Source organism: Oncorhynchus gorbuscha, linkage group LG10, assembly GCF_021184085.1.
Source record: "Oncorhynchus gorbuscha isolate QuinsamMale2020 ecotype Even-year linkage group LG10, OgorEven_v1.0, whole genome shotgun sequence".
Taxonomy (NCBI): domain Eukaryota; kingdom Metazoa; phylum Chordata; class Actinopteri; order Salmoniformes; family Salmonidae; genus Oncorhynchus; species Oncorhynchus gorbuscha.
In genome coordinates, this window is record NC_060182.1 from 58,134,888 (window position 1) to 58,162,602 (window position 27,715).

Consider the following 27,715-nt stretch of genomic DNA (forward strand, 5'->3'; position numbering starts at 1 on the left):
ACTGATTATAGTGTAAATACCCTGGGTTTATAGCTTCTTCTTTTTATAGCTTTCTAATGCGCATCACACAATCACTTTCTCATTCCCAGGGAGGCTTCAACCAGAGGCGCATGTGTAACGTCACTATCCTGTGATTTCAATTGAATAATTACATTCAGTTATAATAAACATTTCGCTGACAGTGAAAACTGCTGCCACGCATGTTAGTCGTTTGCTTCCAGCATGCCACAACACGAAATCAGTACTATAGCAATGTGATTACATTTTGGAATATTGTATATTCACCGTTATGTTGGCAGGTGAAATGGGCTATAAAAAAATAACGGGCAAGAATGTTGCACGATCCCATAATGAACCGGATGTGACATCAGCCCGACGACGACTGACTGTCCAGTTATTTTTAACGACGAAAATACATACACATGGTGAAGTTTGGTGGACATTGATAATAATTATATTCAGAAGTATATAGACGGTGAACGCATGAGAAGCCGTTACTGACTCGACTGGTTACACAGGTTTACAGCAGACTGGCGCGTGTCCTGCACACGTCAAAGAGCGTGCGCATGTCTATGAGCGCGCTGCGTGCAGTATAGAGAGGGGATGTTGACGTTTGGCTAGCGTGATGATAGATAGCGTTTCATACATCAACTATCTAGCTTGACTTATCCTGCATATTGGATTGTGGTGAGTATAGACGACAAATTATCAAATTGCACCGTTATTCTGCATAGCCTAGGTATATGACGTTTCTAACATCGCACTTATTTGTCGCAGTGTTTATCATGGAAGGTCCTCCATTGCTCTCCAGTGAAAGTGCAACATAATTACGTGATTATAATTACTTGTGTACGTTGTCCATCCTGACAATGGGATGCATCAGAGTCTACCTGCAGAAGATGAGGCACAGGATGAAGCTGGACCTATTGAGAGAACTGGGCCGCCAGTATCCAGTATTCTGCTTCCTTCTACTTGTCTTGCTCTTATCCACTGTTTTGTTGAACAGGTAGGTACAAATAGGCCTACTGTATTCTTACAATGTTTCACACGTTTACAGATTGTAGGCCTGTCTACAATAAAACAGACTATTGCATGATGCTCAGAATCACGAATAGGCAGTATTTGCATCAGTTTGAGTTAGCATATCGATTTAGCAATGACTGAGGTAGACTAATGAGTCACAATACATTCCCAATGTAAGCATATGTGTAAAATGTTATTGAATTCACAGATATCTGCACATTATTATGGTTTTCTGGTCGTTCCTGGCTGGAGTTGTCACATTCTACTGCTCTCTTGGCCCAGAGACTGTTGCCTAATTTCTTACTGTCTATAAAGCCAAAGACAAAGGTAGGTTTACCTTATGTACAGAAAATATACACCTGTAACTAGAGGTCGACCGAATTTATTATTTTTCAAAGCCCATACCGATTATTGGAGGACCAGAAAAAGCCGATAACGATTAATCTGACAATGTAATTTTTTATATATATTTTTGTATGTGTAAAACAATACTCAATGAACACTTATTTTAACTTTAATATAATACATAAAATATGTTTATTATCTCAAATAAATAATGAAACATGTTCAATTTGGTTTAAATAATGCAAAAACACAGTGTTGGAGAAGAAAGTAAAAGTGCAATATGTGCCATGTAAAAAAAAGCTCATGTTTAAGTTTCTTGCTCAGAACATGAGAACATTTATTTATTTATTTTATTTAACCTTTATTTAACCAGGAATGCAAGTTGAGAACAAGTTCTAATTTACAATTGCGATCTGGCCAAGATAAAGCAAAGCAGTTCGACACATACAACGACACAGAGTTACACATGGATTAAAACAAACATACAGTCAATAATACAGTATAAACAAGTCTATATACGATGTGAGCAAATGATGTGAGATAAGGGAGGTAAAGGCAAAAAAAGGCCATGGTGGCAAAGTAAATACAATATAGCAAGTAAAACACTGGAATGGTAGATTTGCAATGGAATAATGTGCAAAGTAGAAAGAAAAATAATGGGGTGCAAAGGAGCAAAATAAATAAATAAATAAAATACCGTAGGGAAAGAGGTAGTTGTTTGCGCTAAATTATAGGTGGGCTATGTACAGGTGCAGTAATCTGTGAGCTGCTCTGACAGTTGGTGCTTAAAGCTAGTGAGGGAGATAAGTGTTTCCAGTTTCAGAGATTTTTGTAGTTCGTTCCAGTCATTGGCAGCAGAGAACTGGAAGGAGAGGCGGCCAAAGAAAGAATTGGTTTTGGGGGTGACAAGAGAGATATACCTGCTGGAGCGAGTGCTACAGGTGGGAGATGCTATGGTGACCAGCGAGCTGAGATAAGGGGGGACTTTACCTAGCAGGGTTTTGTAGATGACATGGAGCCAGTGGGTTTGGCAACGAGTATGAGGCGAGGGCCAGCCAACGAGAGCGTACAGGTCGCAATGGTGGGTAGTATATGGGGCTTTGGTGACAAAACGGATTGCACTGTGAAAGCTGGTGGTTCAATATTCCCAGTTCTTCAATATTCGCAGTTAAGAAGTTTTAGGTTGTAGTCATTATATGAATTGTGGCGTGTCGACTTTCTCTCTATAGCATTTCTATTTCATATACCTTTGACTATTGGATTTTATTATAGGCACTTTAATATTGCCAGCCTAATCTCGGGACTTGATAGGCTTGTCAATCATAAACAGCGCTGTGCCTCAAGCATTACTAAGAGCTGCTCGCAAACGCAGTAAAGTGCTGTTTGAATTAATGCTTACGAGCCTGCTACTGCCTACCACCGCTCGGTCAGACTGCTCTATCAAATATCAAATCATAGACTTAATTATAATAAACACACAGAAATACAAGCCTTTGGTCATTTGATATGGTCAAATCCGGTTTAGTCGTTCAGTGAAATACAGAACCATTATGTATTTTGTCGAACAGTTTGGCAACCCTATGTCTAAATATTGCTGTTACATTGCACAACCTTCAATGTTATGTCATAATTAAATAAATATTCTGGCAAATTAATTATGGTCTTTGTTAGGAAGAAACACTGTTTGCAACGAGCAGGCGGCCCAAACTGTTGCATATACCCTGACACTGCTTGCACTGAACGCAAGAGAATTGACACAACTTTCCTAGTGACTATTGCCTGCTAACACAAATTTCTTTGAACTAAATATGCAGGTTAAAAAAAATATATACTTCTGTGTATTGATTTTATGAAAGGCATTGATGTTTATGGTTAGGTACATTTGTGCCAGGATTGTGCTTTTTTCGCGAGTGCGATTTTGTTAAATCATCAACCCGTTTGACGAAATTGAAGTAGGCTCATTCGATGATAAATTAACAGGCACCGCATTTGATTATATGCAACGCAGGACAAGCTAGTTAAGCTAGTAATATCATCAACCATGTGTAGATTGATTGTTTTTTTTATCAGATAAGTTTAATCCTAGCTAGCAACTTACCTTGGCTCCTTGCAGCCACAAGGTCCTTTTGACGCTGCACTCGCGTAACATGTGGTCAGCCTGCCACCCAGTCTCCTCGTGGATTGCAATGTGATCGCCCATAATTGGCGTCCAAAAAGGCAGATCACCGATTGTTATGAAAATTAGGTCCGACATCAAATTAATCGGTCGACCTCTACCCTTAATTATATATTTACTTATAGTCCAGGTTGATAGAGGGTGGTATTGTATCTGTTAGCAGGACCAACAAGAGTTGTTTCCCTTGGGTCACAGCTGTGCAGTCTGCGGGAAAATAAAGTGCAAAAGGCACAGGTGAGATCACTGCTCCAAAAATACTGCATGTGAATGAATGTTGATTAGGACGTTGGCCTTATTGTATTTATGTGGGATTGAGAGTGAATGATACTGCTTGATGTTCCTACTGTTGGGTCTCTGTGAGTTTACTGTTCATCTCTCTCTATTAATTTGACAAAATAGCGCAGGAACATTCATTGACTGGAGTTGTTGATTTTGTCTATCAGCAGTGCGTTTTACTGCACCCCCAGTGGCAAAATGGTATACTGGAGCACATAATGGAATTGAAAGTGTCCCACATTGGTAGTTTTAGTAATTTGGCTAGATGAGACAACAGAATGAACTCATGGTTTTATCAATATTTCATACTAATTGAAAACAAAAAGTGGAGTTAATTGCCATTATGTACAGTACCAGTCAAAAGTTTGGACACACCTACTCATTCCATGGTTATTCTTTATTTTTTACTATTTCTACATTCTAGAATAATAGTGAAGACATCAACATTATGAAATAACACATATGGAATTATGTAGAAACCAAAAAGTGTTAAACAAATCAAAATATATTCTATATTTCAGATTCTTTGAAGGAGCCCTCTTTGCCTTGATGACAGCTTTTCACACTCTTAGCATTCTTTCAAACAGCTTCATGATGTAGTCACCTGGAATGCATTTCAATTAACGGGTGTGCCTTGTTAAAAATTAATTTGTGGAATTTCTTTCCTTCTTAATGCATTTGAGTCAATAAGTTGTGTTGTGACAAGGTAGGGGTGGTATATAGAATATATCCCTATTTGGTAAAAGACCAAGTCCATATTATTGCAAGAACAGCTCAAATAATCAAAGAGAAATGACAGTCCATGATTACTCTCATGAGGACTGCCACAGGAAAGGAAGACCCAGCTGCAGAGTACAAGTTAATTATAGTTAACTGCACCTCAGATTGCAGCCCAAATAAATGGTTCACAGAGTTCAAATAACAGACACATCTCAACATCAACTGTTCAGAGGAGACCGCGTGAGTCAGACCTTCATGGTCGAATTTCTGCAAAGAAACCACTACTAAAAGACACCAATAAGAAGAAGATACTTGCTTGGGCCAAGAAACATGAGCAATGGACATTAGACCGGTGGAAATCTGTTCTTTGGTCTGAGTCCAAATTTGTGATTTTTGATTCCAACCGCCGTGTCTTTGTGAGATGCAGAGTAGGTGAACGGATGATCTCCGCATCTGTGTTTCCACCGTAAAGCATGGAGGAGGTATGATGGTGTGATGGTGCTTAGCTGTTGACACTGTCTGTGATTGATTTAGAATTCAAGGCACACTTATCCAGCATGGCTCCCACAGCATTCTGCAGCGATACTCCATCCCATCTGGTTTGGGCTTAGTGGGACTACCATTTGTTTTTCAACAGGACAATGACCTCCAGTCTGTGTAAGGGCTATTTGACCAAGAAGGGGAGTGTTGGAGTGCTGCATCAGATGACCTGGCCTCAACAATCACCTGACTTTCACCCAATTGAGATGGTTTGGGATGAGTCAGACCGCAGAGTGACGGAAATGCTACAGTAAATGTTTTACAGTGCAGCCAACAAGTGCTCAACATATGGTGGAACTCCTTCAAGACTGTTGGAAAAGCATTCCTCATGAAGCTGGTTGAGAGAATGCCAAGAGTGTGCAAAGCTGCCATCAAGGCAAGGGTGGCTACTTTGAAGAATATATTTTAATAACAATTTTTCTTTTTTGGTTACGACATGATTCCCATGTGTTATTTCATAGTTTTGATTTCTTCACTATTATTCTACAATGTAGAAAATAGTTTTTAAAAATAAAGAGAAACCCTTGAATGAGTAGGTGTGTCCAAACATTTGACTGGTGCTCTATATAAATAATGTTCTATTGACAGACCAACATTACTATTGGAAAACTATCAACCATGGCTGGACTTGAAAGTCCCCTCCAAAGTGGATGCCTCTCTATCAGAGGTATGGGACACTGAAAAAAATCATTTTATTTTGTGCCTTCTGGAAAGTGCTCCTGTCAATCTAAGATGTGATATGTTTTTGCTCTGTTTCAAGGTTCTGGAACTGGTTCTTGAAAACTTTGTGTATCCCTGGTATAGGTTAGTTACTGTATATTACTCACAAGTGCTCCATGTTGCACTAAATACATCCTCTGGCATGGTATATGCAGACATATGACCTGTTTTTTCTTCCTCCTGTGAAGGGATATCACAGATGATGAGGCGTTTGTGGATGAGCTGAGAGTGACTCTGCGTTTCTTTGCCGCTGTGCTCGTACGTCGAACTCAAAAGGTGAAACAGGATTTAGACTATTCTAGATATCCGATTTAAAAAAAATATATATATTTTTTAATAATATTTATGTCCTGTGTTCTTTCTCAGGTTGATATCCCAGGTCTTATCACAGCCAAACTGCTTAAAGTTTCCATGAAGCACATTGAAATAATAACCAAAGCAAGGCAAAAAGGTCATCATCTTAATTTTAAAAAATCTTTTACTGCCAGAGTTCTTTCCAAAGAGTGGAACTTTGACCAGTGGACCCTTGACTTGTTTCTACCCCCTAGTGAAGAACGCTGAGTATCTACAGCAAGCAGCACTGGAGGAGTACGGCCCTGACCTGCACGTGGCACTACGCAGTCGCAGAGACGAGCTCCTCTACCTCAGGAAGTTGACTGAGATGCTCTTCCCCTATATTTTGCCCCCCAAAGCCTCTGACTGCAGGTAACATGGCACCATATTTCTTGAGGCAATATAGGTCATTGTCTCCTGGGTTGAGTTCATTAGGGCACACTTATGACAGAAAACAAAATTTAGCATTTCTTATTAGTTGTTCAGATAGTGCCTTCTTGTTTCGGGGAGTTTCTGTTTAATGCTAACTGTATATGAACCCGGTCTCTGTTTTCCCATTTCTCTCTTTCATACCCATCTCTCCACTATCCTCAGATCGCTTACTCTTCTGATAAGAGAGGTGTTGGCTGGCTCTGTTTTCCTCCCCGCCTTGGACTACCTGGCTGATCCTGTAAGTGCTTTGTAGCCATGAAACAAAAAATATTTCACCTTTATTTAACCAGGTAAGCTAGTTGAGAACAAGTTCTCATTTACAACTGCGACCTGGCCAAGATGAAGCAAAGCAGCGCAACAGAAACAACAACACAGAGTTACACATGGAATAAAAAAGCGTACAGTCAATAACACAATAGAAAAAAAACAAAGTCTATATACAGTGTGTGCAAATGGCGTGAGGAGGTAAGGCAATAATAGGCCATAGTAGCAAAGTAATTACAATTTAGCAGATTAACACTTGAGTGATAGATGAGCAGATGATGGTGTGTAAGTAGTGATACTGGTGTGCAAAAGAGCAGCAAAGTAAATAAAAACAATATGGGGATGAGGTAGGTAGATTGGGTGGGCTATTTACAGATGGACTATGTACAGCTGCAGCTATCGGTTAGCTGCTCAGATAGCTCATGTTTAAAGTTAGTGAGGGAAATGTAAGTCTCCAGCTTCAGCGATTTTTGCAATTTGTTCCAGTCACTGGCAGCAGAGAACTGGAAGGAAAAGCGGCCAAAGGAGGTGTTGGTTTTGGGGATGACCAGTGAGATATATCTGCTGGAGCGAGTGCTACGGGTGGATGTTTTTATCGTGACCAGTGAGCTGAGATAAGGCGGAGCGTTACCTAGCATAGACTTATAGATGACCTGGACCCAGTGGGTCTGGCAACGAATATGTAGCGACGGCCAGCCGACAAGAGCATACAGGACGCAGTGGTGGGTGGTGTAAGGCGCTTTGGTAACAAAACGGGTTGTACTGTGATAGACTGCATCCAATTTGTTGAGTAGAGTATTGGAAGCTATTTTGTAGATGACATTGCCAAAGTCGAGGATAGTCAGTTTTACTAGGGTAAGTTTGGTGGTGAGAGTGAAGGAGGCTTTGTTGTGAAATAGAAAGGCGATTCTAGATTTGATTTAGGATTGGAGATGTTTGATATGAGTCTGGAAGAAGAGTTTACAGTCTAACCAGACAGCTAGGTATTTGTAGTTGTCCACGTATTCTAGGTCAGAACCGTCCAGAGTAGTGATGGTGGGCTGGTGCGGGCAGCGAATGGTTGAAAAGCATGCATTTGGGTTTGCTAGCATTTAAGAGCAACTGGAGGCCACAGAAGAAGTGTTGTATGGCATTAAAGCTCATTTGAAGGTTAGTTAACACAGTGTCCAAAGAAGGGCCAGATGTATACAGGTGTCGTCTGCGTAGAGGTGGATCAGGGAATCACCCGCAGCAAGAGCGACATCGTTGATGTATACAGAGAGAAGAGTTGGCCTGATAATTGAACCCTGTGGTACCCCCATAGAGACTGCCAGAGGTCCGGACAACAGGCCCTCCAATTTTACACACTGAGCTCTATCTGAGAAGTAGTTGGTGAACCAGGCGAGGCCGTCATTTGAGAAACCAAGGCTATTGAGTGCCGATAAGAATACGGTGATTGACAGAGTCGAAAGCCTTAGCCAGGTCGATGAAGACGGCTGCACAGTACTGTCTTTTATCGATAGCAGTTATGATATTGTTTAGTACCTTGAGCGTTGCTGAGGTGCACCTGTGACCAGCTCGGAAACCGGATTGCTTAGCGGAGAAGGTACAGTGGGATTCGAAATGGTCAGTGATCTGTTTATTAACTTGGCTTTACAAGACTTTAGAAAGGCAGGGCAGGATGCATATAGGTCTGTAACAGTTTGGGTCTAGAGTGTCATCCCCTTTGAAGAGGGGGATGACCGCGGCAGCTTTCCAATCTTTAGGGATCTTGGACGAAACGAAAGAGAGGTTGAACAGACTGGTAATAGGGGTTGCAACAATGGCGGCGGATCATTTTAGAAAGAGAGGGTCCAGATTGTCTAGCCCAGCTGATTTGTACGGGTCCAGGTTTTGCAGCTCTTTCAGAACATCTGCGATCTGGATTTGGGCGAAGGAGAAGCTGGGGAGGCTCGGGCAAGTAGCTGCGACTGGTGCGGAGCTATTGGCCGGGGTTGGGGTAGCCAGGAGGAAAGCATGGCCAGCTGTAGAGAAATGTTTATTGAAATTTTCGGGGGTGACTGTGTCACCTAGCCTCAGTGCAGTGGGCAGCTGGGAGGAGGTGCTCTTGTTCTCCATGGACTTTACATTGTCCCAAAACGTTTTGGAGTTAGATCTACAAGATGCAAATTTATGTTTGAAAGCTAGCCTTTGCTTTCCTTACTGACTGTGTGTATTGGTTCCTGACTTCCCTGAAAAGTTGCATACCGCAGGGACTATTCGATGCTATTGCAGTCTGCCAGAGGATGTTTTTGTGCTGGTCAAGTGCAGTCAGGTCTGGAGTGAACCAAAGGCTATATCTGTTCTTAGTTCTACATTTTTTAAAAGGGGCATGCTTATTTAAGATGGTGAGGAAATTACTTTTAAAGAACGACCAGGCATCCTTGATTGACGGGATGAGGTCAATATCCTTCCAGGATACCTGGGCCAGGTCGATTATAAAATCCTGTTCGCAGAAGTGTTTTAGGGAGTGTTTGACTATGATGAGGAGTGGTCGTATAGCTGATAGCTGACCCATAGCTGATTCGTATAGGATTGTTGTTTTCAGGCTTGATGTGATTTGCAAGTCTTTCCCAGGACATAAATATGCCAGAATGGGCATAGATTTTCTGTTGTAAATCAATACTCATTCCCATTTTAGGACACCGTGAACCATTTGCTTCTCATATTCATCAACAACTCTCCTCCCGAGGCCGCCATGGAGCCCAGCTCAACCTTGGTTCCCTTCCTGCACAAGTACTCTGACGTTCGCAACAAGAAGCCCTCTGTAAGTAGCCAAGTAACCCATCCTGTCCCACTCTTCTCCCCATATATTGCCCTTCCAAACCACTCATCTTCACCCCTCTTTCTCAGGTGCTGAAGCTGGAGCTGAAGGAGATCAGGGAGCAGCAGGACCTGCTCTTCCGCTTCATGAACTTCCTCAAGCAGGAGGGGGCTGTGCATGTTCTCCAGTTCTGCCTCACTGTGGGTAAGCAGGCTTTGGCCATTCGCCATTATCCCAGATATAGATGAATACAGACTGACAACTATGTCCTGGCCCAGAAACTCCCCCCTTCCCAGTGTTTGGACAGTCTGAAGGAAAATGGATAAGTGTAGGGTGTCCAATCAAAAAAGCATCTTTTGACCAATGGTTAAAATATGTTAATTGTGTAGATACTTTTCTAAGAAAACAAATGGTCCAAAACTCATATCTGTATCACGATTCGTTCAAAGTTATTGCAGGTTTGACCCTTGTAGGATGACCAGAATGAGGGTTAATAAAGCAATGGAGGCCAGAGGTAAAACATGTTTGTCAAAAATCTGGAAAATTACATTACTGGCTATCTGATAGGCTCACTTTCCTGTTGATCGTTCTTCTCGAATCCACAGGACATAAAACAATATAGAGGTAAGATGGATATCGATTTTAAGACTTGACCATAAGTACACCCTAATAATTCAAAGTAATACGCTATGAAAGCGACGTGTTATTTACGAGCAAGATGGTGGCATAGGAGTTTTGCTCACTTTTCTGCAAAGTTTTTAAATGCTAATTTGAGTGTTCTTTTGACCGTCTGAACTAATCACGTACAAGAATGAGCGCTGAAATGCCTGCCAAGAGAAATATCAACATGTTGGAGCCGGCTACTCCGTCTCCGTCTACAAATCAAGAAGATATGAAATAGAAGCTGTTAGCATCCCTCTGTACATGGGTCTACAGGGACGCAGCTCCCCGTCAAAGAGGAGTTGGTTCTATCTCACTTGCTCCTGATGTCGGGAAGGCTTGCTTAGCTAAAAGAGTCTATCCGAAATGTGCACTGATGTGAAAACTACTAAAGTTACAGTGATCGCCATCTTCGCAGACATTGAATCATTCAAGATGAAATTCACTCAATGTGAGATTGAAATTGCGAAGGTAAACCAGTCTGGCACAACACAATCAGCCCGCACAGACACAATACAAGCGGAACAGCGTGAACACCATGATATCAACATCGATGCGGAGAACATCCAGGGCATGACTGATTGTTTAGCCGAGATGGAGGATTATTCATGCCGCTCATCCCTACGCCTGGTCTCGTTTTCTGAGACCCAGGAGGGTAGCGACGCTATATCATTCCCGCAGAAGCCGCTACCTGTTGTGCTCTTCAGCCTATTATCCCGCGGGGTGATTGAGATGGAATGCAAACACCGCAACTACACTAGACCTATACTGCATTGTGGTAATATTATTTTCCCTAAAACATACCATTTCATCTGTATGGGTCATTTTATTTTGCTCATAGTCTTTCATTTTGAGGCCTGAGCATGAGAGAGAAGTATCATAGAGTATTCTAAAGTCTTCTATTTCTTATAATAAAATTGCATGCCTTTATGTGAACTTCCTTTTTTGCTGCTTACATTTACATTTACATTTAAGTCATTTAGCAGACGCTCTGCTTCACTGCATCTTTTCCTTGGAGTCTTGAGGCTGGTTTATATTATGAGTGTAGCGGTTTCACTCTGCAGTGGATTTAGTTTATATCTAATATATAGAGAACATTATACCTTTTTTGTTGTGTATGGTTTGCATGGTGTTCCCATATTGTCATCATATGGGGGTATCTGGTGCCCACGGGGGTATGACTCGGCATCTGCATATCACCAATGCATGGGGAAAGGGAAAGAGCAGGCAGCATTAATGGATTGTTGTGTGACCTACACTGAGTGTACAAAACATTAAGAACCCCTTCCTATAAGGCACTGCATCGCAGTGTGCCACCAGAGATTCTGGGTTCGAGCCCAGGCTCTGTCGCAGCCGGCCGCGATCCGGGAGGCCCATGGGGCATTATAGACTCCTGGAATGACAGTGAAGGCAGGATCCTTTATCTCTCTGTATGCTCCAGCCATATTTGATAAAACCTTAATTTTACTATCTAATATATGGATTCAATTGTCCTTTTATATATATATATATATATATATATATATAATTTATTAAAAAATTTATTTACAAATTTGGTCAAAGAAGCACACATGCCTGCAGTTATTAACCCATGTTTAGATAGATCCAATTGAAAAACCGAAAGACCGAAAAATCCATCTTCTAAAGAGTTTACTTTCTTTTATCAGAGACATCAGTATTACTCAAGGATTGATTACATTTTGTCCTCTGTCACTATGTCCATTATTACAGAGCACTTAGATCCTCCATTCTACTTTATCAGATCACCATGCAAACTGTTGTATTTTAGATTTCAACTCCCAAACCCAGAGCACCTTGTTGGAAATTGAACATATCTTTACTCCAGAGTTCATTTCTTTAAATATTAATTCAGGAGTTGTTTGTCTGGTTAGGCTATTTTAAATGATTTGTAAAGGACAATACAACATGGTTTTGCACCCCATCTGAATAAATCTAGAACGACGAGAATATCTGGTTTAGAAAATAAATCTTAATCTCTGGATTTAACCCAGCAATCCTCCTTTTGTGATTCAAAGGCTCTTCAGCTCCGTCTTTAAGAAGCAAGCTGAATTCCTTACTCAGGCATCAAGTCAAAAAAATTTTTTATCCAGAGGTCATTGCAAAACAATTTAAAGTAATGATAGCCATCCATCACATCTTCTCACCATTAAACTCTGTTTCTAATGAACGGCTGCCCTCTCGTCAATTAATTCTCAAGGAGACATTGTCACTGTTTACATTCACAATTAACTACATATTGTCTGATTTTACTTTGATCAATTTCTTAAATCTGAGTTATAGCTTCATACAGGGAATTGTCAGGTCTTTCTTGACAATATTGATCTTCAGAAGCTGTCAGGCTGAGGCTGATGATCTGGGCAAAACATTTAAAAAATAATAATAATAATAACCTGGGCCCGATGGAATCCGTGTGGATATGTATTTCTTTTTTTGTTGCTTTGGTAGGTTGTGCGTGTACTATTAGTTTGCTTCCGATTGGTTGCCTAATCAACCCTGGGTTAACTCTAGTTGGACCTTTCCCTTTATCCCCACCAGAGGAATTCAACGACAAGATCCTATGTCCGGAGCTGTCGGACTCTGAGACGCTGATGCTCCACGAGGAGGTGAAAAAGATCTACGAGACCTACTGCCTGGATGAGAGCATCGACAAGATCCGCTTTGACCCCTTCATTGTCGAGGAGATCAAAAATAGTGAGTCATAGGGACTTGTTTGACATTTCCCATTTTAAGGCACGATCATTGTATTCGTCATGGCTTTTGTCATTGCTCAGTCATAGCTTTTTGTTATTTTCTCTTTGAGAACTTATAATACCGTGTCCTCTCCTTCAGATATGGATTTTAATATTGTATCTTCAGCCTTATCAACAGAATGTCTAGAAGTACTGTTTATAAATAGCCATATGAACAGTTTTATTAACAGAATGTTCATTATTACGAATGGCAGCTTGGTTAGGTTATGCTCATGTGGTAGGTTTCCCTCCCCAGTTGCTGAGGGCCCTTATGCCGGGGTGGTGAAGCTGCAGACCATGCGCTGCCTGTTCGAGGCCTACGAGCATGTCCTGTCCCTGCTGGAGAATGTCTTCACCCCCATGTTCTGCCACAGCGACGAGGTCAGGACTCGGGTTGCAAAGGGAGGGTATATTACTGGAAACTTTCAAAGTCTACCAGAATTAGTGTCTTTCAAGGATTTTATGTAATCTATCACAAGACATCTAGTGGCCCTTTTGGGTACTTCAGATTACCACAGGTGTCTGTCATGTCTCTGGCCCTCTTGTGTGGCCTTATCACATGTACTCTGAACAAAAATATAAATGCAACATTTAAAGGGTTGGTCCCATGTTTCATGAGTTGATGTAAAAGATCCCAGAAATGTTCCAAATACACAAAGCTTATTTCTCTCAAATTTAGTGCACAAATTTGTCTGCATCCCTGTTCGTGAGCAGCTCTCCTTTGTGACGATAATCCATCCACCTGACAGGTGCTTCATATCAATAAGCTGATTAAACAGCATGATTATTACACAGGTGCACCTTGTGCCGGGGAAAATAAAAAGCCACTCTAAAATATGCAGTTTTGTCACACAACACAATGCCACACAACACAATGGGAGCGTGCAATTGGCATGCTGACTGCAGGAATGTCCATCAGACCTGTTGCCAGAGAATTTAATGTTAATTTCAACTACCATAAGTCACCTCCATGCCGTTTTAGATCATTCGGTATTACATCCAACCTGCCTCACAACCGCAGACCACGTGTATGGCTTCATGTGGGCGAGTGGTTTGCTTATGTCAACGTTGTGAACAGAGTGCCCTAATGGGGGCGGTATGGGCAGACATAAGCTACAGACAACGAACACAATTGCAATTTATTGATTGCAATTTGAATGCACAGAGATAGTGTTACACTGCATGAAGCAAATTAGGCACTACATACTGACTGCTTTTCTGATCCACAACCCTTTTTTTTAAGGTGTCTATGACCAACAGATGCGTATCTGTATTCCCAGTCATGTGTAATCGATAAATTAGGCCCAATTGATTTATTTCAATTGACTGATTTACTTATATGAACTGTAACTCAGTAAAGTCTTTGAATTTTTTTGCGTTTTATATTTTTGTTTAGTATAACATTTACATATAATGAAATATAAAATTTATTTATATATATATATATAAATTATTGAATACCATTGGTGTTTTAATATGAGGGTCTCACCATAAAATATACTTTTATATTTGTTTTACACACCTGGGGATTTATAAAAATAAATAAAACTATATGTATTTGTTGTCAATGTCTTGGCGTCAAACTGGTTGCGGTTGGTAAATTACAGGTAGCTTTGCAACCCTAGTCTCTCACACACAAACACACGTGAGATCATGTCATCAATACTGGACACACGACTGATCAATGAGCTCGTGCAGCAAGTCATCATGCATTACACTATACAAATTCTCTCATTTGATCATCATACTGAAACATGAGGTGAAATAGTGTCGTCTTCTACTGATCCCTGAATACATAGAGTATCTGGAAAGTAGTTATTCGTAAGAGTCTTTAGATCTCATGGTTATTGCCTGGTGTTTTTTCTGTTCATGTCAAATGATCAGGAAAAACGCCAGGACCCGACCACGGTACTTTGTTCAGTGTTAAATAGATAGTCAGGGAGGGGAGGAGGTCCTAACATGTGTGACTGGTTTCCTCCATGCCCCTTTTTCCCAGTATTTCAGGCAACTGTTGAGGGGGGCCGAATCCCCCGCCCGGAACTCTAAACTGAGCAGGTGGGTGCTGTTTTTCCATGGCCATAGAACGATGTTTGTATCTATATTGTGTCTACGTTCTGTCTTTTCTTAACGTAGGCTTGTCTTTACTGTGCACCCGTGGTGTCGGTAGACTAGTTAATCTCGAAGGCACAGTTGAGCTTTTTGGATCCTTTTTGTGCTCACAAGTACATAAATTCTCCCATCAGAATTTGGTTTTGGACCAAAAGGGAAATCCGAAGCTCCTCTGTGCCATATTACATTCACCAGGGTTTCTATCACAGGAGGTTGCTGGCACCTCAATTGGGGAGGATGGGCTCGTGATAATGACTGGAGTGCGAAGGTTGAATGGCATGAAATACATCAAAACGCATTGATGCCAATCCATTCGCTCCGTTCCAGCCATTATTATGAGCCGTCCAGGTGTGTACAGACTTAAAATTGGACTTATACTACTCAAGCTAAATAAAGATGGACTTTTATCTGTACACACCTGTCTTACAGTGGCTAAGTTCAGTCAGTGTCTGTCGACTGGTAGTGTGTTTGAGTGGCCTGTCATCTTTAACTCCTTGTGCCTGCTATTATTCCAGAAATAGCCTGAGTTTGGATGACATCCGGTGAGTATGCCCCCTCAGTATGGTGCTCAGCAATGGCTGTCCATTGCTTAGTTAACACTGCACGCAAGATATGTAACTATACTTGCCTGAATGCAGTCTGAGGAAAAGAATACTGCCTTTGTAACAAACTCGACAAACCCTGGTGGAGTTTAGCCAACGGCGCTATGTATAAACAATCCCCTCCTTTTTATAACGCACATTGTTAAAGAAAAGTTAGAAAAATTGTATTTTTTTTTGCACAGATCTGTGCTCCCTTGCAGCAAAAAGGAAGGTAGGGTGGGTAATAGTTCTTGTTCTCTCGTAGGAACAGTCTTTGTTATAAAGGCAGTGGTCAAGGCAGCATGGACTGTGTGGTTGTCAGAAGGGAGGAGGTGAACGAGGAGAATTTTTAAAGTAGAGAATGGCACTTTCTGCTTCGGCACCCCCATTGCGTGAACACTGGCCCTGTCGCTAACCCCCCCCCCCCTTGTCTGTCTCTCTCTCACCAACTGCTCGCCTACATCCACCATCTTGGACAGTGCTTGTTTTTTTAAAATCCATCCATCTCTCTGGATGTTCCATGCCTTACACACTGATGGCTCTAAAGCTCCTGGGAGTGGGACTATGCCCAGAGCCCTGAGTCCCCGTCCAGCACCCCTGGTTCCTCCTCACCTGCATCTGTTAACCACCACCTTCATGTCCAGTCCATTGTAGCCCTCCCATCCGGCTCTTATGGCTGTCTAACCTCACGCCCTGGCTCGCTGAAGTAAGTCGGGGTCCATTGCGAGGCCTGTGTGTATCCTACATTCCCCCTCTATAAATCGCCCCTCGCCTCCCATCTCCTACGCATGGGTACTTGTCTTGTGGTGCTAATGTTTCTTGATTTGTTCCCCTACCAGCATGGCCTCATTGTTTGTGACAGTTCTGTGTCTTGATTTGAATATGTCAATTTTGTGTTGCCTTTCAGTGTTCATTTTTTGTTTAGGGTGACGACACAGTGTCATTCACAAAGTGTCAGTGTTGTAATTGTACTTTTTTACTTGGCTAAAGGAACATTAGTTTGTTTTCCAATGAGTGTGGTTTGAGTGTATACCCCAAGCCACTCTCATCCTATAATCTCGTCAATGATTTTTCATCCACTTCTATTTTATTGAAGTGTTCACTGTTATCTGTGGTCTGGTGTGGCTACCCTGGCTTCTACCTCCCCCACCTCAACCCCAAACCATATACAGTATCCCTTCTGTCTTACAGTCCTGCACCCACACTGCATGTGATGTGCTGAAGCCATGCACAACTCCTGCATTGTCACAACATTAAACAATCTCTCTTCTTTGGCCTGCAGGAACACCTCGAAGCGGGGCGAGTCGTTTGGGATCGGCCGCATCGGTAGCAAGATCAAGGGGGTGTTCAAGAGCACCACCATGGAGGGAGCCATGCTGCCCTCTTACGGACTGGTGGAGGGAGAGGATGACATGGTGAGTAGTGTGTGGCCACTGGGCTGCAGTGTGGAGCCAGGATTAGTTAGGATTGCACACTCAGGAAATGAAGGATTCATGGTAGAGGTGAAACTATGGAAGTCTTGGTAGATATGGTTTCTGTTGAATTCATATGGTATATGATGATGTCATCCTGCAGAGTGTACCTTGAATATTAAAGATGGGCTTGGAACTTTTTTTGTTGATAATTTGAATATTGAAATGAATTCGCCAGAGACTTTATGAAGCAATACTGATTGCCAAGAGGAGTAATTTTTTTAAGGTTGTGAGTTTTCACTAACCTTTTCATTGGAAATCTGGTTAATAGATTACAATTGCACGGTCAGGTAGATAAATAAACTGGAATGGGGGCCTGTTGACCCAATTTCAGCATCAGATGTACTCTTTTTGTTCCTTGTCCTCTGGCCCAGTGCCCATATACATCGTACGGTGTTGTACTGGCCTGTATGTTTGCTTTTTCAATACCATGATGTGTTTCTGTCTTTGTACTAAGCAGACAACAATTAGGTTGAACTTTTTGTTGGTATATAATTTCTACTTGATGTTATTGGTGAACAAACACCCTGCAACAAATTCACCAAAGGGGAAATCTTTAGCGTTTCTGCTCAGAAAATATATAATGTTGAACTCAACTAAAAATGGTTTATGATCATGTTTGATGCACTGACAGAGACCACTGTCCTGCCCCCTCTGACTAGGTATCATCATCATTCCCACAGCATTGCACAGCCGACCTCAGTATGTTTCTCTTCTTCTTCTCCCAGAGCCTTCAGTAGCTGACCCACTAGATAGTTCACATTCTAGCTATATTTTACCCCCCCCCACTAGAGCTGCTGTCACTGAATACATCTCCCATTTTACATCCTGTATTTTGTTGTTTATTCTAGTATGTCTTGTATATGTCACTCAATATCAGTGGACCTTTGCAGTGTGTCTCCCTTTTTACCTTGTGGTTCTGTGCAGCTTCACACAAGCTTTACCATGTATGGGACCACAGACCAGGCACGTATTCACAAAGAGTCTTGGAGTAGGAGTGCTGATATACATACACCAGACAGTTTATTAGGTACACCTGTCTAGTACCGGTTCGGACCCCCTTTTGCATCCAGATCAGCCAGAATTCTTATATATAATACATACCATTTAGTAGACGCAGTTTACAGACATGCGTGCATACATTTTACATATGGGTGGTCCTGGGAATTGAACCCACTATCCTGGCATTGCAAAGCCATGCTCTACCAACTGAGTTAGAGGACCAATTATTTTGGACATGGATTCTACAAGGTTTCGGAAACGTTCCACAGGGTTGTTTGTCCATGCTGATGCGATGGCATCACGCAGTTGCTGCAGATTGTATGGTGGTACATTCATCCTGCGAACAGCCCATTCCATCTCATCCCGAAGATGCTCTATTGGGTTTGGGCAGCAGCAATGTTCAGATACACTGTGGTGTTCAATTGGTATCAAGGGACGTAATGTGTGCCAGGAAAACATTCCCCACACCTCTACACCACTGCCACCAGCCTGTATTGTTGACACCAGGCAGGATGGGTCCATGGACTCGTATTGCTTACGCCAGATCCTGACTCTGCCATCAGCATGACGCAACAGAATTGGGATTTGTTGGACCAGGCAATGTTTTTCCACTCCTCAATTGTCCAGTGTTGCGTGCCCACTGAAGCCGTTTCTTGTTTTTAGCTGATAGGAGTGTTGCAATAGCCTACTCTGAGAACTTTTTTGTGAATAGAGGCCCAGATTCCATACCAAACTTTGACTGTCATTCATTGTTTTGACCTTCACCCTCTTATGTCTGACCGCCCTCTGTCTGTGTCTGGGCTCTATCAGGTGGAAGAGGCCATGATGGTTCTGGAGGATGACTCCCCCATGGAGGCCGTCAGTACCCCCAGCACCCCTCGCAATCTCTCAGCCTGGACCATCACCATCCCCTACATAGACTTCTTTGATGATGACATCAAGAGGGAGAGGATCCCCGTGTTCTGTATCGACGTGGAGCGCAACGACAGGAAGGCAGGTGAGATTCACAGGATGCTCTGGGATCTGTGTGGCTTACAGGTGAAACTAGGCCCAGGGGCTTAAGTATTACCTACAGGCTGGTCTGGGATCAGTGTGGTGTACAGGTGAAACCAATACTGCTGATACTGTACAGTTGAAGTCGGAAGTTTACATACACTTAGGTTGGAGTCATTAAAACTTGTTTTTCAACCACTCCACAAATTTCTTGTTAACCTCTGGGATTGTTCGGGACGCTAGTTTCCCACCTCGCCAACAGCCAGTGAAATTGAAGGGTGCCAAATTCAAACAACAGAAATCTCATAATTAAAATTCCTCAACCAAAAAGTATTTGACACCATTTTAAAGATACACTTCTCGTTAATCCAACCACAGTATCCGATTTCAAAAAGGCTTTTCTGCGAAAGCAGAACATATCATTATGTTAGGTCAGCAAATAGTTACAGAAAGCATTCAGCCATTTTCCAACCAAAGAGAGGTGTCTCAAAAAGCAGAAATATAGATAAAATTAATCATCAGATGACACTCCCAGGACTCAATGTTACACAATACATGTGTAACATTGTTGTGGAGTCAACAAAAGTCATAAATAGCATTATAAATCTTCACTTACCTTTGCTGATCTTCGTCGGAATGCACTCCCAGGACTCCCACTTCCACAAGAAATGTTTGTTTTGTTCGATTACGTCCATGTTTATGTCCAAATACCTCAGTTTTGTTTGCACGTTTAGTTCACTATTCCAAAGGCACAATGCTCGAGTGCAAAATCCAGACACATTTTTACTATGATTAAATGTCAGGAATTGTGAAAAAATGATGTATTTTGCTAAGGTGTATGTGAACTTCCGACAACTGTATATGGGTCTAAAAGGGCTTTTTTGAATAGGTTTAAATCTACAATGGCTAAACAAGGCTGTTCTATACTCCATTAGCACTGGATGAAATTCAGCTTCATTATCTATCATCATGCTGCCTGTTGCTGACATAATGCAAGTCATTCGATGACAACTCTAACTCTATTACAGAACTTCCTCTGTGTTCTGTCAGTCATCAACTTTTTCTTTCCGTCAAATATTTCAAATACCTTATAAGCTTCCCATTTATAGCAGAACAGATACACAGGGGATGATTTTGCCGAGATATTTAGAGTATGTAGGCCTACTTTATTCATACCCCTTGACTTTTTCCACATTTTGTTGTTTCAGCCTGAATTTAAAATCGATTAAATTGAGATTGTTTTTGTCACTGGCCTACACAGAATACCCCATAATTTCAAGGTGGAATTATGTTTTTTAAATATTTTTATTTATTTTAAGAAGCGCTGAAATGTCGTGAGTCATAATGTGCTTAATAAGTTGCATGAACTCTGTTTGCAATAATAGTGTTTAACATGATTTTTGATTGACTACCTAATTTCTGTAACCCACACATAACATTATCTGTAAGGTCCCTCAGTCGAGCAGTGAATTTCAAACACCGATTCAACCACAAAGAGCAGGGAGGTTTTCCAATGCCTCGCAAAGAAGGGCGCCTATTGGTAGATGGGTAAAAAAGCACACACGGAAAATTCTTTGAGCATGGTAAAGTTATTCATTACACTTTGACGGTGTATCAATACACCCAGTCACGACAAAGATACCAGTGTCCTTCCTAACTTAGTTGCCGGAGAGGAAGGAAATCGCTCAGTGATTTCACCATGAGGCCAGTGGTCACTTTACAACCGTTTAACGGTCACAATACTAACCCAATTGACAGAGTGAAAAGAAGCAAGCCTGTACAGAATAAAACTATTTCAAAACATGCATAATTTTTGCAACAAGGCACTAAAGTAAAACTGCTAAAAAAATGTTGCAAATGAATTAACTTTATGTCCTGAATACAAAGCTTTATGTTTTGGTCAAATCCAATCACTGAGTACCACTCTTCATATTTTCAAGCATGGTGGTGGCTGCATCATGTTATGGGTATGCTTGTCATCTGCAAGGACTAGGCAGTTTTAAGATAAATGCCATTTTAAGATAAAAAATTAGCTGAATAGAGCAAACCACAGGCAACATTTTAGAGAAACCTGGTTGTCGGCTTTCCAATAGACACTGGGAGACAAATTCACATTTCAGCAGGACCATACACAAAGCATAAAACACAATGCCCAAATATACAGTGCCTTCGGATAGTTTTCAGACCCTTTGATTTTTTCCCCCACATTTTGTTAGGGTACAGCCTTATTCTAAAATTGATTAAATTGTTTTTTTCCCCCTCATCAATCTACACACAATGCCCCATAATGACAAAGCAAAAACAGTTTTTTTAATACATTTTTACTCATTTATATATATATATTTTTTTAGAAATATCACATTTGCATACAGTACCATTCAAAAGTTTGGACACACTTACTCATTCCATGGTTTTTCTTTTAGTTTGACTATTTTCTACATTGTAGAATAGTAGTGAAGACATCAAAACTATGAATTAACACACATGGAATCATGTAGTAACCAAAAAAGTGTTACAAATCTAAATATATTTGAGATTCTTCAACGTAGCCAGCCTTTGCCTTGATGACTGCTTTGCTCACCCTTTGTCTCGATCCTAACTAGTCTCCCAGTCCCTGCCACTGAAAAACACCCCCACAGCATGATACTGCCACCGCCATGCTTCACCGTAGGGATGTTGCCATGTTTCCTCCAGACGTGACACTTGGCATTTATGCCAAAGAGTACAATCTTGGTTTCATCAGACCAGAGAATCTTGTGTCTCATGGTCTGAGAGTCTTTAGGTGCCTTTTGGCAAACTCCAAGCGGGCGGTCATGTGCCTTTTTACTGAGGAGTGGCTTCCGTCTGGCCACTCTACCATAATGGCCTGATTTGGTGGAGTACTGCAGAGATGGTTGTCGCTCTAGAAGGTTCTCCCATCTCCACAGAGGAACTCTGGAGCTCTGTCAGCGTGACCATCGGGTTTTTGGTCACCTCCCCGACCAAGGCCCTTCTTCCCTGATTGCTCAGTTTGGCTGGGCAGCCAGCTCTAGGAAGAGTCTTGGTGTTTCCAAACTTCTTCCATTTAAGAATGTGTTCATGGTGACCTTGAATGCTGCAGACATTTTTTGATACTTGCCCATATTTGTGCCTCTACACAATCCTGTCTCGGAGATCTACCGACAAGTCCTTCGACCTCAAGGCTTGGTTTTTGCTCTGACCTGCACTGTCAACTGTGGGACCTTTTAATATAGACAGACATGATTTGGAAAAGCACATATCTAATCAATTCAATTTACCACAGATGGACTCCAACCAAATTGTAGAAACATCAAGGATGATCAATGGAAACAGGATTCACCTAGAGCTCAATTTAAATTCTCATATCAAAGGGCCAGAATACTTAAGTAAATAAGGTATTTCTGTTTTTTATTTTGAATAAATTAGCAAAAAAATCAAAAATATCTGTTTTTGCTTTGTCATTATGGGATATTGTGTGCAGATTACGGAGTATTTTATTTGATCCATTTTAGAATAACTCTAACGTAACGAAGTGGAATAAGGCAAGGGGTCTGAATACCTTATGAAGGCACTGTACACTGGTTATTTACAAGATGACATTGAATGTTCCTGAGTGGCCTAGTTACAGATTTGACTTAAATCAGCTTGAAAATGTATGGCAAGACATGAAAATGACTGTCTAGCAATGATCTGCAACTAACTTAAAAGAGCTTGAAGAATTTTAAAAAGAATGTGCAAATATTGTGCAATCCAGGTATCCAAAGCTCTTACAGACTTACCCAGGAAAATTCACATCCATAGTCACTGCCAAAGGTGATTCTAACATGTTGGGGATTGAATACAGTTGAAGTCGGACATTTACATACACCTTAGCCAACTACTTTTCAACTCAGTTTTTCACAATTCCTGACATTTAATCCTAGTAAAAATTCCCTGTCTTAAGTCAGTTAGGATCACCACTTAACAAGTCCTAACCGATTTGCCAGAACTATAGTTTGTTAACAAGAAATTTGTGGAGTGGTTGAAAAATGAGTTTTAATGACTGCAACCTGAGTGTATGAAAACTTCCGACTTCAACTGTACTTATCTAATCAAGATAGTATATTAGTGTTTTATTTGTCATTTTGTTTTCCCAATGTTAGACTTTTTCTTCCACTTTGACATTAGAGTATTTTGGGTAGATCGTTCACAAAAAAAGACAATTAAATCCATCTTAATCTTACTTTGTAACACAACAAAATATGGAAAAAGTCAAGGGGTACTTTCTGAAGACCGTATGTCCACCCTTAATATTGATGTATTGTTCCCCTTTGTATTTCACAGTGGGTCATGAGACCGAGCACTGGTCTGTGTACAGAAGATATCTGGAATTCTATGTCCTTGAATCAAAACTCACTGAGTTCCATGGTAAGTACATGTTTTAGATGATTTCTTCAGGTTTCAGTCCCTGTAACCACTCATCGCATCGTCCATTGTAAATTGACAGCCAGAACACATGAATTAGTTCTAACAGTATTTTCACATTGTTTGATTGTCTTCAAGCCTTCTCATACAGGATTTGTTTTTATTTTGTGCTCCTCTGTCACAACAGGCTCATTCCCAGACGCCCAGCTGCCTTCCAAAAGAATCATCGGCCCCAAGAACTATGAGTTCTTGACCTCCAAGCGGGAGGAGTTCCAGGAGTACCTCCAGGTAGGTAGTCATTATGGACTAAATAAGCGCCGGGGTGACGTTTCCCATAGGTACAGATGTAGGATCAGCTTCCCCTCCCTGAATCCTAACCTTAAACATTAGTAAGGACAATACAAAATTGACTCAAGATCAGCGTCCAGGGGAAACTTCACCTTACAAACAGAGAGGCCATGCTTCGGGAAATAGCTGGTCTCTCCCAATGGATCTATGTCAGCTTATGTAGCTGATGTAGAGGCTAGAGAGGTATTAGCAACCAGAGGGTTTATGGTTCAAATCCCAGGGCTGCTGGGTTCAGAATCTACCACCAAACCCCAAATATAGGGTTACTGTGGTTGACCCTGAATTGGTTCCAGCTTCTCAAGTATGTGTGCTGACTCGGGGTGGGGAGCCTAGGACACGTTTCCATTGTTACAAATGAATAACAAAGTGCTATTCTATGCCAGCCCTCACTGAATATGTCAACAAAGTGAAGATTGTTGAGTCCTTCTGTTTATTTTCCAGAAACTGCTCCAACACCCTGAGCTGAGCAACAGTCAGCTGCTTGCAGACTTCCTCTCCCCTCACAGTATGGACTCTCAGTTTGTGGACAAGATGCTCCCTGATGTCAACCTAGGTATGCAACACTGGCCAAGTAGCCTCGTCCCAGATACGTTTGTGCCATCTTGCCGACTCCTATGGTCATTGTAACGTGGCCAAGAGTTCTATGTTAGTAACATCTCTCACAACCTGCTCTCCTGTTGAACTCATTTGAGTTTAACATTGTTTATTTTCCGACAGGGAAGATCATCAAATCAGTGCCCAGCAAACTGATAAAAGAAGTAAGTCATCCATTTTCGACTTGGGTTGGGAAAGAACGTTGTGGCGGCATCCTTGTAAAATAATTCCTGGGATAGTCATTTAGGAATGTAAGCCACACACGCCTGTGGAATCCACTTATAAGTCATGTCAGCTATGTTATTAGAGTATGCCAGTTGAAATAAATGAATGAACAGCAGGGATCCAGTGACTCAAATGTCAAATAACACATTTCACTGTGCTTTCACAGTAACCTATAAGGAATCTCCCCTGTGTTATTTTCCGTTTCAGAAAGGGCAGCATTTGGAGCCATTTCTCAATTCCTTCTTTAACTCCTGTGAATCGCCCAAGCCCAAACCCAGCCGGCCAGAGCTGACCATCCTCAGTCCCACGTCAGAGAATGATAAGAAGGTGGGCTTACACTACACCTGGGTCTAAAGGGTATTTAATTTCTTTCAAATATTTTATGTGCGCTTGATTTGGCTTACCTAGCCTGCTGAGTTGGGGTGGGGGAAGGTTAGACTTTGCACTAGTCCATTGGTTCCATTAGACTGGGGAAGCTAATTCAAATGCACATGAAATATTTGGAAGAGATGCAAATACTTTTTTTGATCTGTGTCTGGCATGCTTAGACTCCCATACTCACACACGCTTACCTTAGTTGACAAGTGTTTCGTGTTTCTAGTTAGGAGAGCCACTTAAATGCTCAGCCAAATTGGAACAGATCCTTTAAATATAACTGCTGGGTGTGTTTTTACATGTTGTTATTCCCCTACATTTTAAAGTGTTGTTGACGTTTGCTTGAACTCCCTAGCTCTTCAATGAACTATTCAAGAACAACGCCAACCGATCAGAGAGCACGGAGAAGAAACATAACCAGAACTACTTCATGGAGATGATCACTGTGGAAGGAGTGTATGACTACTTGATGTTTGTGGGTAAGTCGGCCCCACCCATAGCATTTGTCTATCCAGCGACAAAGTAGTGCAGGAATGTAACGCTCAATACTAAATTGGTCTCTACTAGGCACTAGTGGAGATATGAGAGAATTAAGTAGGTGTAAACAATATGGTGGAAATTCTATCTAGCCAATCAGAGGGTAAATCAGTGTTATTGTCACCTTACGTAAATCCTATACCTATTTAGAAAATCAATAATTGCTTGGACGTAACCTAGCATCTCATCACTCTCCCACTGCTTGACTGTCATTGGCAGGTCGAGTGGTCTTTCGCATCCCTGATTGGCTGCACCACCTGCTGATGGGCGGGAGGATCCTGTTAAAGAACACCCTGGAGGCGTACACAGACCACTACCTGCAGCATAAACTGGACAAGGTGTTCCAGGAGCACCGCCTCATTTCTCTCATCACCCTGCTCAGAGGTCGCTAGCTTACCTCCGACCTGTTTTCTTCTTCCAATTTCTACTTTTTCTTCATTTTATTTATATTATTTTCTATTATTATCCTTCTGTTTTGTAAAAACAAAAATATATATACTAAAGCAATGAGTGATATGAGTCTTATTTTGATGTTTGTCCTTGTGTACTAGATGCTGTGTTCTGTGAAAACAGTGAGCCACGCTCCTTGGAAAATAAGCAGAAAAGGGCCAAGAAGACCTTTGAGGAAATGACGAAATACATTCCAGGTCCTTAGTAGATCTCTTAGGTTCAGATGTTTTCATGAAGTACATCTCAAGTTAAAGTGGGAAACTTGGCAAGGACTATTAGCTCTTATTTTGGGTTCTAAGTAGTTGAAAAAGTGTTTTTATTTTTTACTATAAAGTCAAGAAAAAATTTATTATTAATTGAAAACGGTCAGAGGTCAATTGATTTGACCCTCTAAGATGACGAGTGTTTTCCCTTCAGAATTCCTGGGCAAGTGTATTGGAGAAGAGGCCAGGTACGAGGGGGTCCGCCTGCTCTTCGATGGACTACAACAGCCTGTTCTTAACAAACAGGTACGACAATGCAGCGAGGCATCTAAAGTTACAACTAGCATCACACAAAGTACAGGAGAATGCAGGGTTGAAAAGAATACTATCATTGTTTCAAATGCACGAAAGCTCATTTAGCGTCCTCAGGCATTGTAGAGTCCTCAGGCATTGTAGTAGTTGGGAGGCTTGTGAAGGCCAGTTAGTCAGTGAATTTTTATCCTACATGTAAACACCAGAAAGGCAGCTTATTATTATTATTTCATACTGATGTTACACATGGTCTGTCTAAGGTTGCGACATATGTAACTCATGGGCAGCTAACCTAAAACATAATGAGAACAGTGTGTTTAGTAAAATACTGTATGATCTAGACAGCAGTAAACACATTTTAGATCAGTGATGAAAAATCAAATTTAGGAATTTTGTAGTCATTCTAATGATCCTTCTGCATCATTTTTCCTCAGTTGACCTATGTCTTGCTGGACCTTGCTCTTCTAGAACTGTTTCCTGAACTGAACAAGGTAAATGGATTATTTCAATTTAACTTCAAAAGGGAGACGCCCGCATATCTGGTAAGAGGTGTGCTGGAACATGAAATTCGATTTACAAGACGTTTCTGTACACTACTTACTTGAAATGTTTAATTCACTTAATTGAAAGGCCAACATTTTGGTCTACCGACTGACGAGTATAAGTGCATTGTGTAAAAAGCCTGAACCGTCATCCTATTATCATTCCAGCAGTAATCATTGTTTTAGACATTGTATACATATTTTTAATTAATGGATTTGATTATTTTTTTTCACCAGCAGCCGGGACAGAAGGAGACTCCTAACATGGCTCCATGGATGTAGCAAGAGGATGGGGACTCGCTTTAGTCTTTGCTTTATCTGTTGCATGTGCAATAGACTGTGTACATACAGCACTTAAACCATTGATACCACTGCACTTGTGATCATTTTTACTGTAAGCTGTGCTTAGCCTGTCATTTTTTTACCATTGACAATTTCCTAAGATACAGATTCGTAAAAGTATAACACTGGAAAAATGTGTTTTGAAGATAAGCATGATTATGCTAATAAAATATTTATTGATCAAATAAAAAAACATCCTGATGTT

The 27,715-nt window shown here is 41.2% G+C and overlaps 1 protein-coding gene across 1 annotated transcript; it reads left to right on the forward strand.

Moving 5' to 3' along the window:
* The first annotated feature begins 382 nt into the window (after positions 1–382).
* LOC124046289 (sorting nexin-14-like) lies at positions 383–27,715 on the forward strand. The gene is given in 30 exon segments (XM_046366479.1): positions 383–687; positions 778–1,006; positions 1,232–1,306; positions 1,308–1,350; positions 3,708–3,778; positions 5,669–5,747; positions 5,841–5,884; positions 5,989–6,076; positions 6,167–6,251; positions 6,349–6,505; positions 6,728–6,803; positions 9,489–9,614; positions 9,701–9,815; positions 12,828–12,983; positions 13,278–13,402; positions 15,018–15,076; positions 15,646–15,672; positions 16,994–17,126; positions 18,996–19,182; positions 23,502–23,585; positions 23,770–23,870; positions 24,372–24,483; positions 24,648–24,688; positions 24,957–25,076; positions 25,480–25,603; positions 25,881–26,045; positions 26,213–26,308; positions 26,529–26,620; positions 27,061–27,117; positions 27,406–27,715. Coding segments are annotated over 29 exon segments (2,820 nt in total). The 5' UTR covers positions 383–687; positions 778–869; the 3' UTR covers positions 27,451–27,715.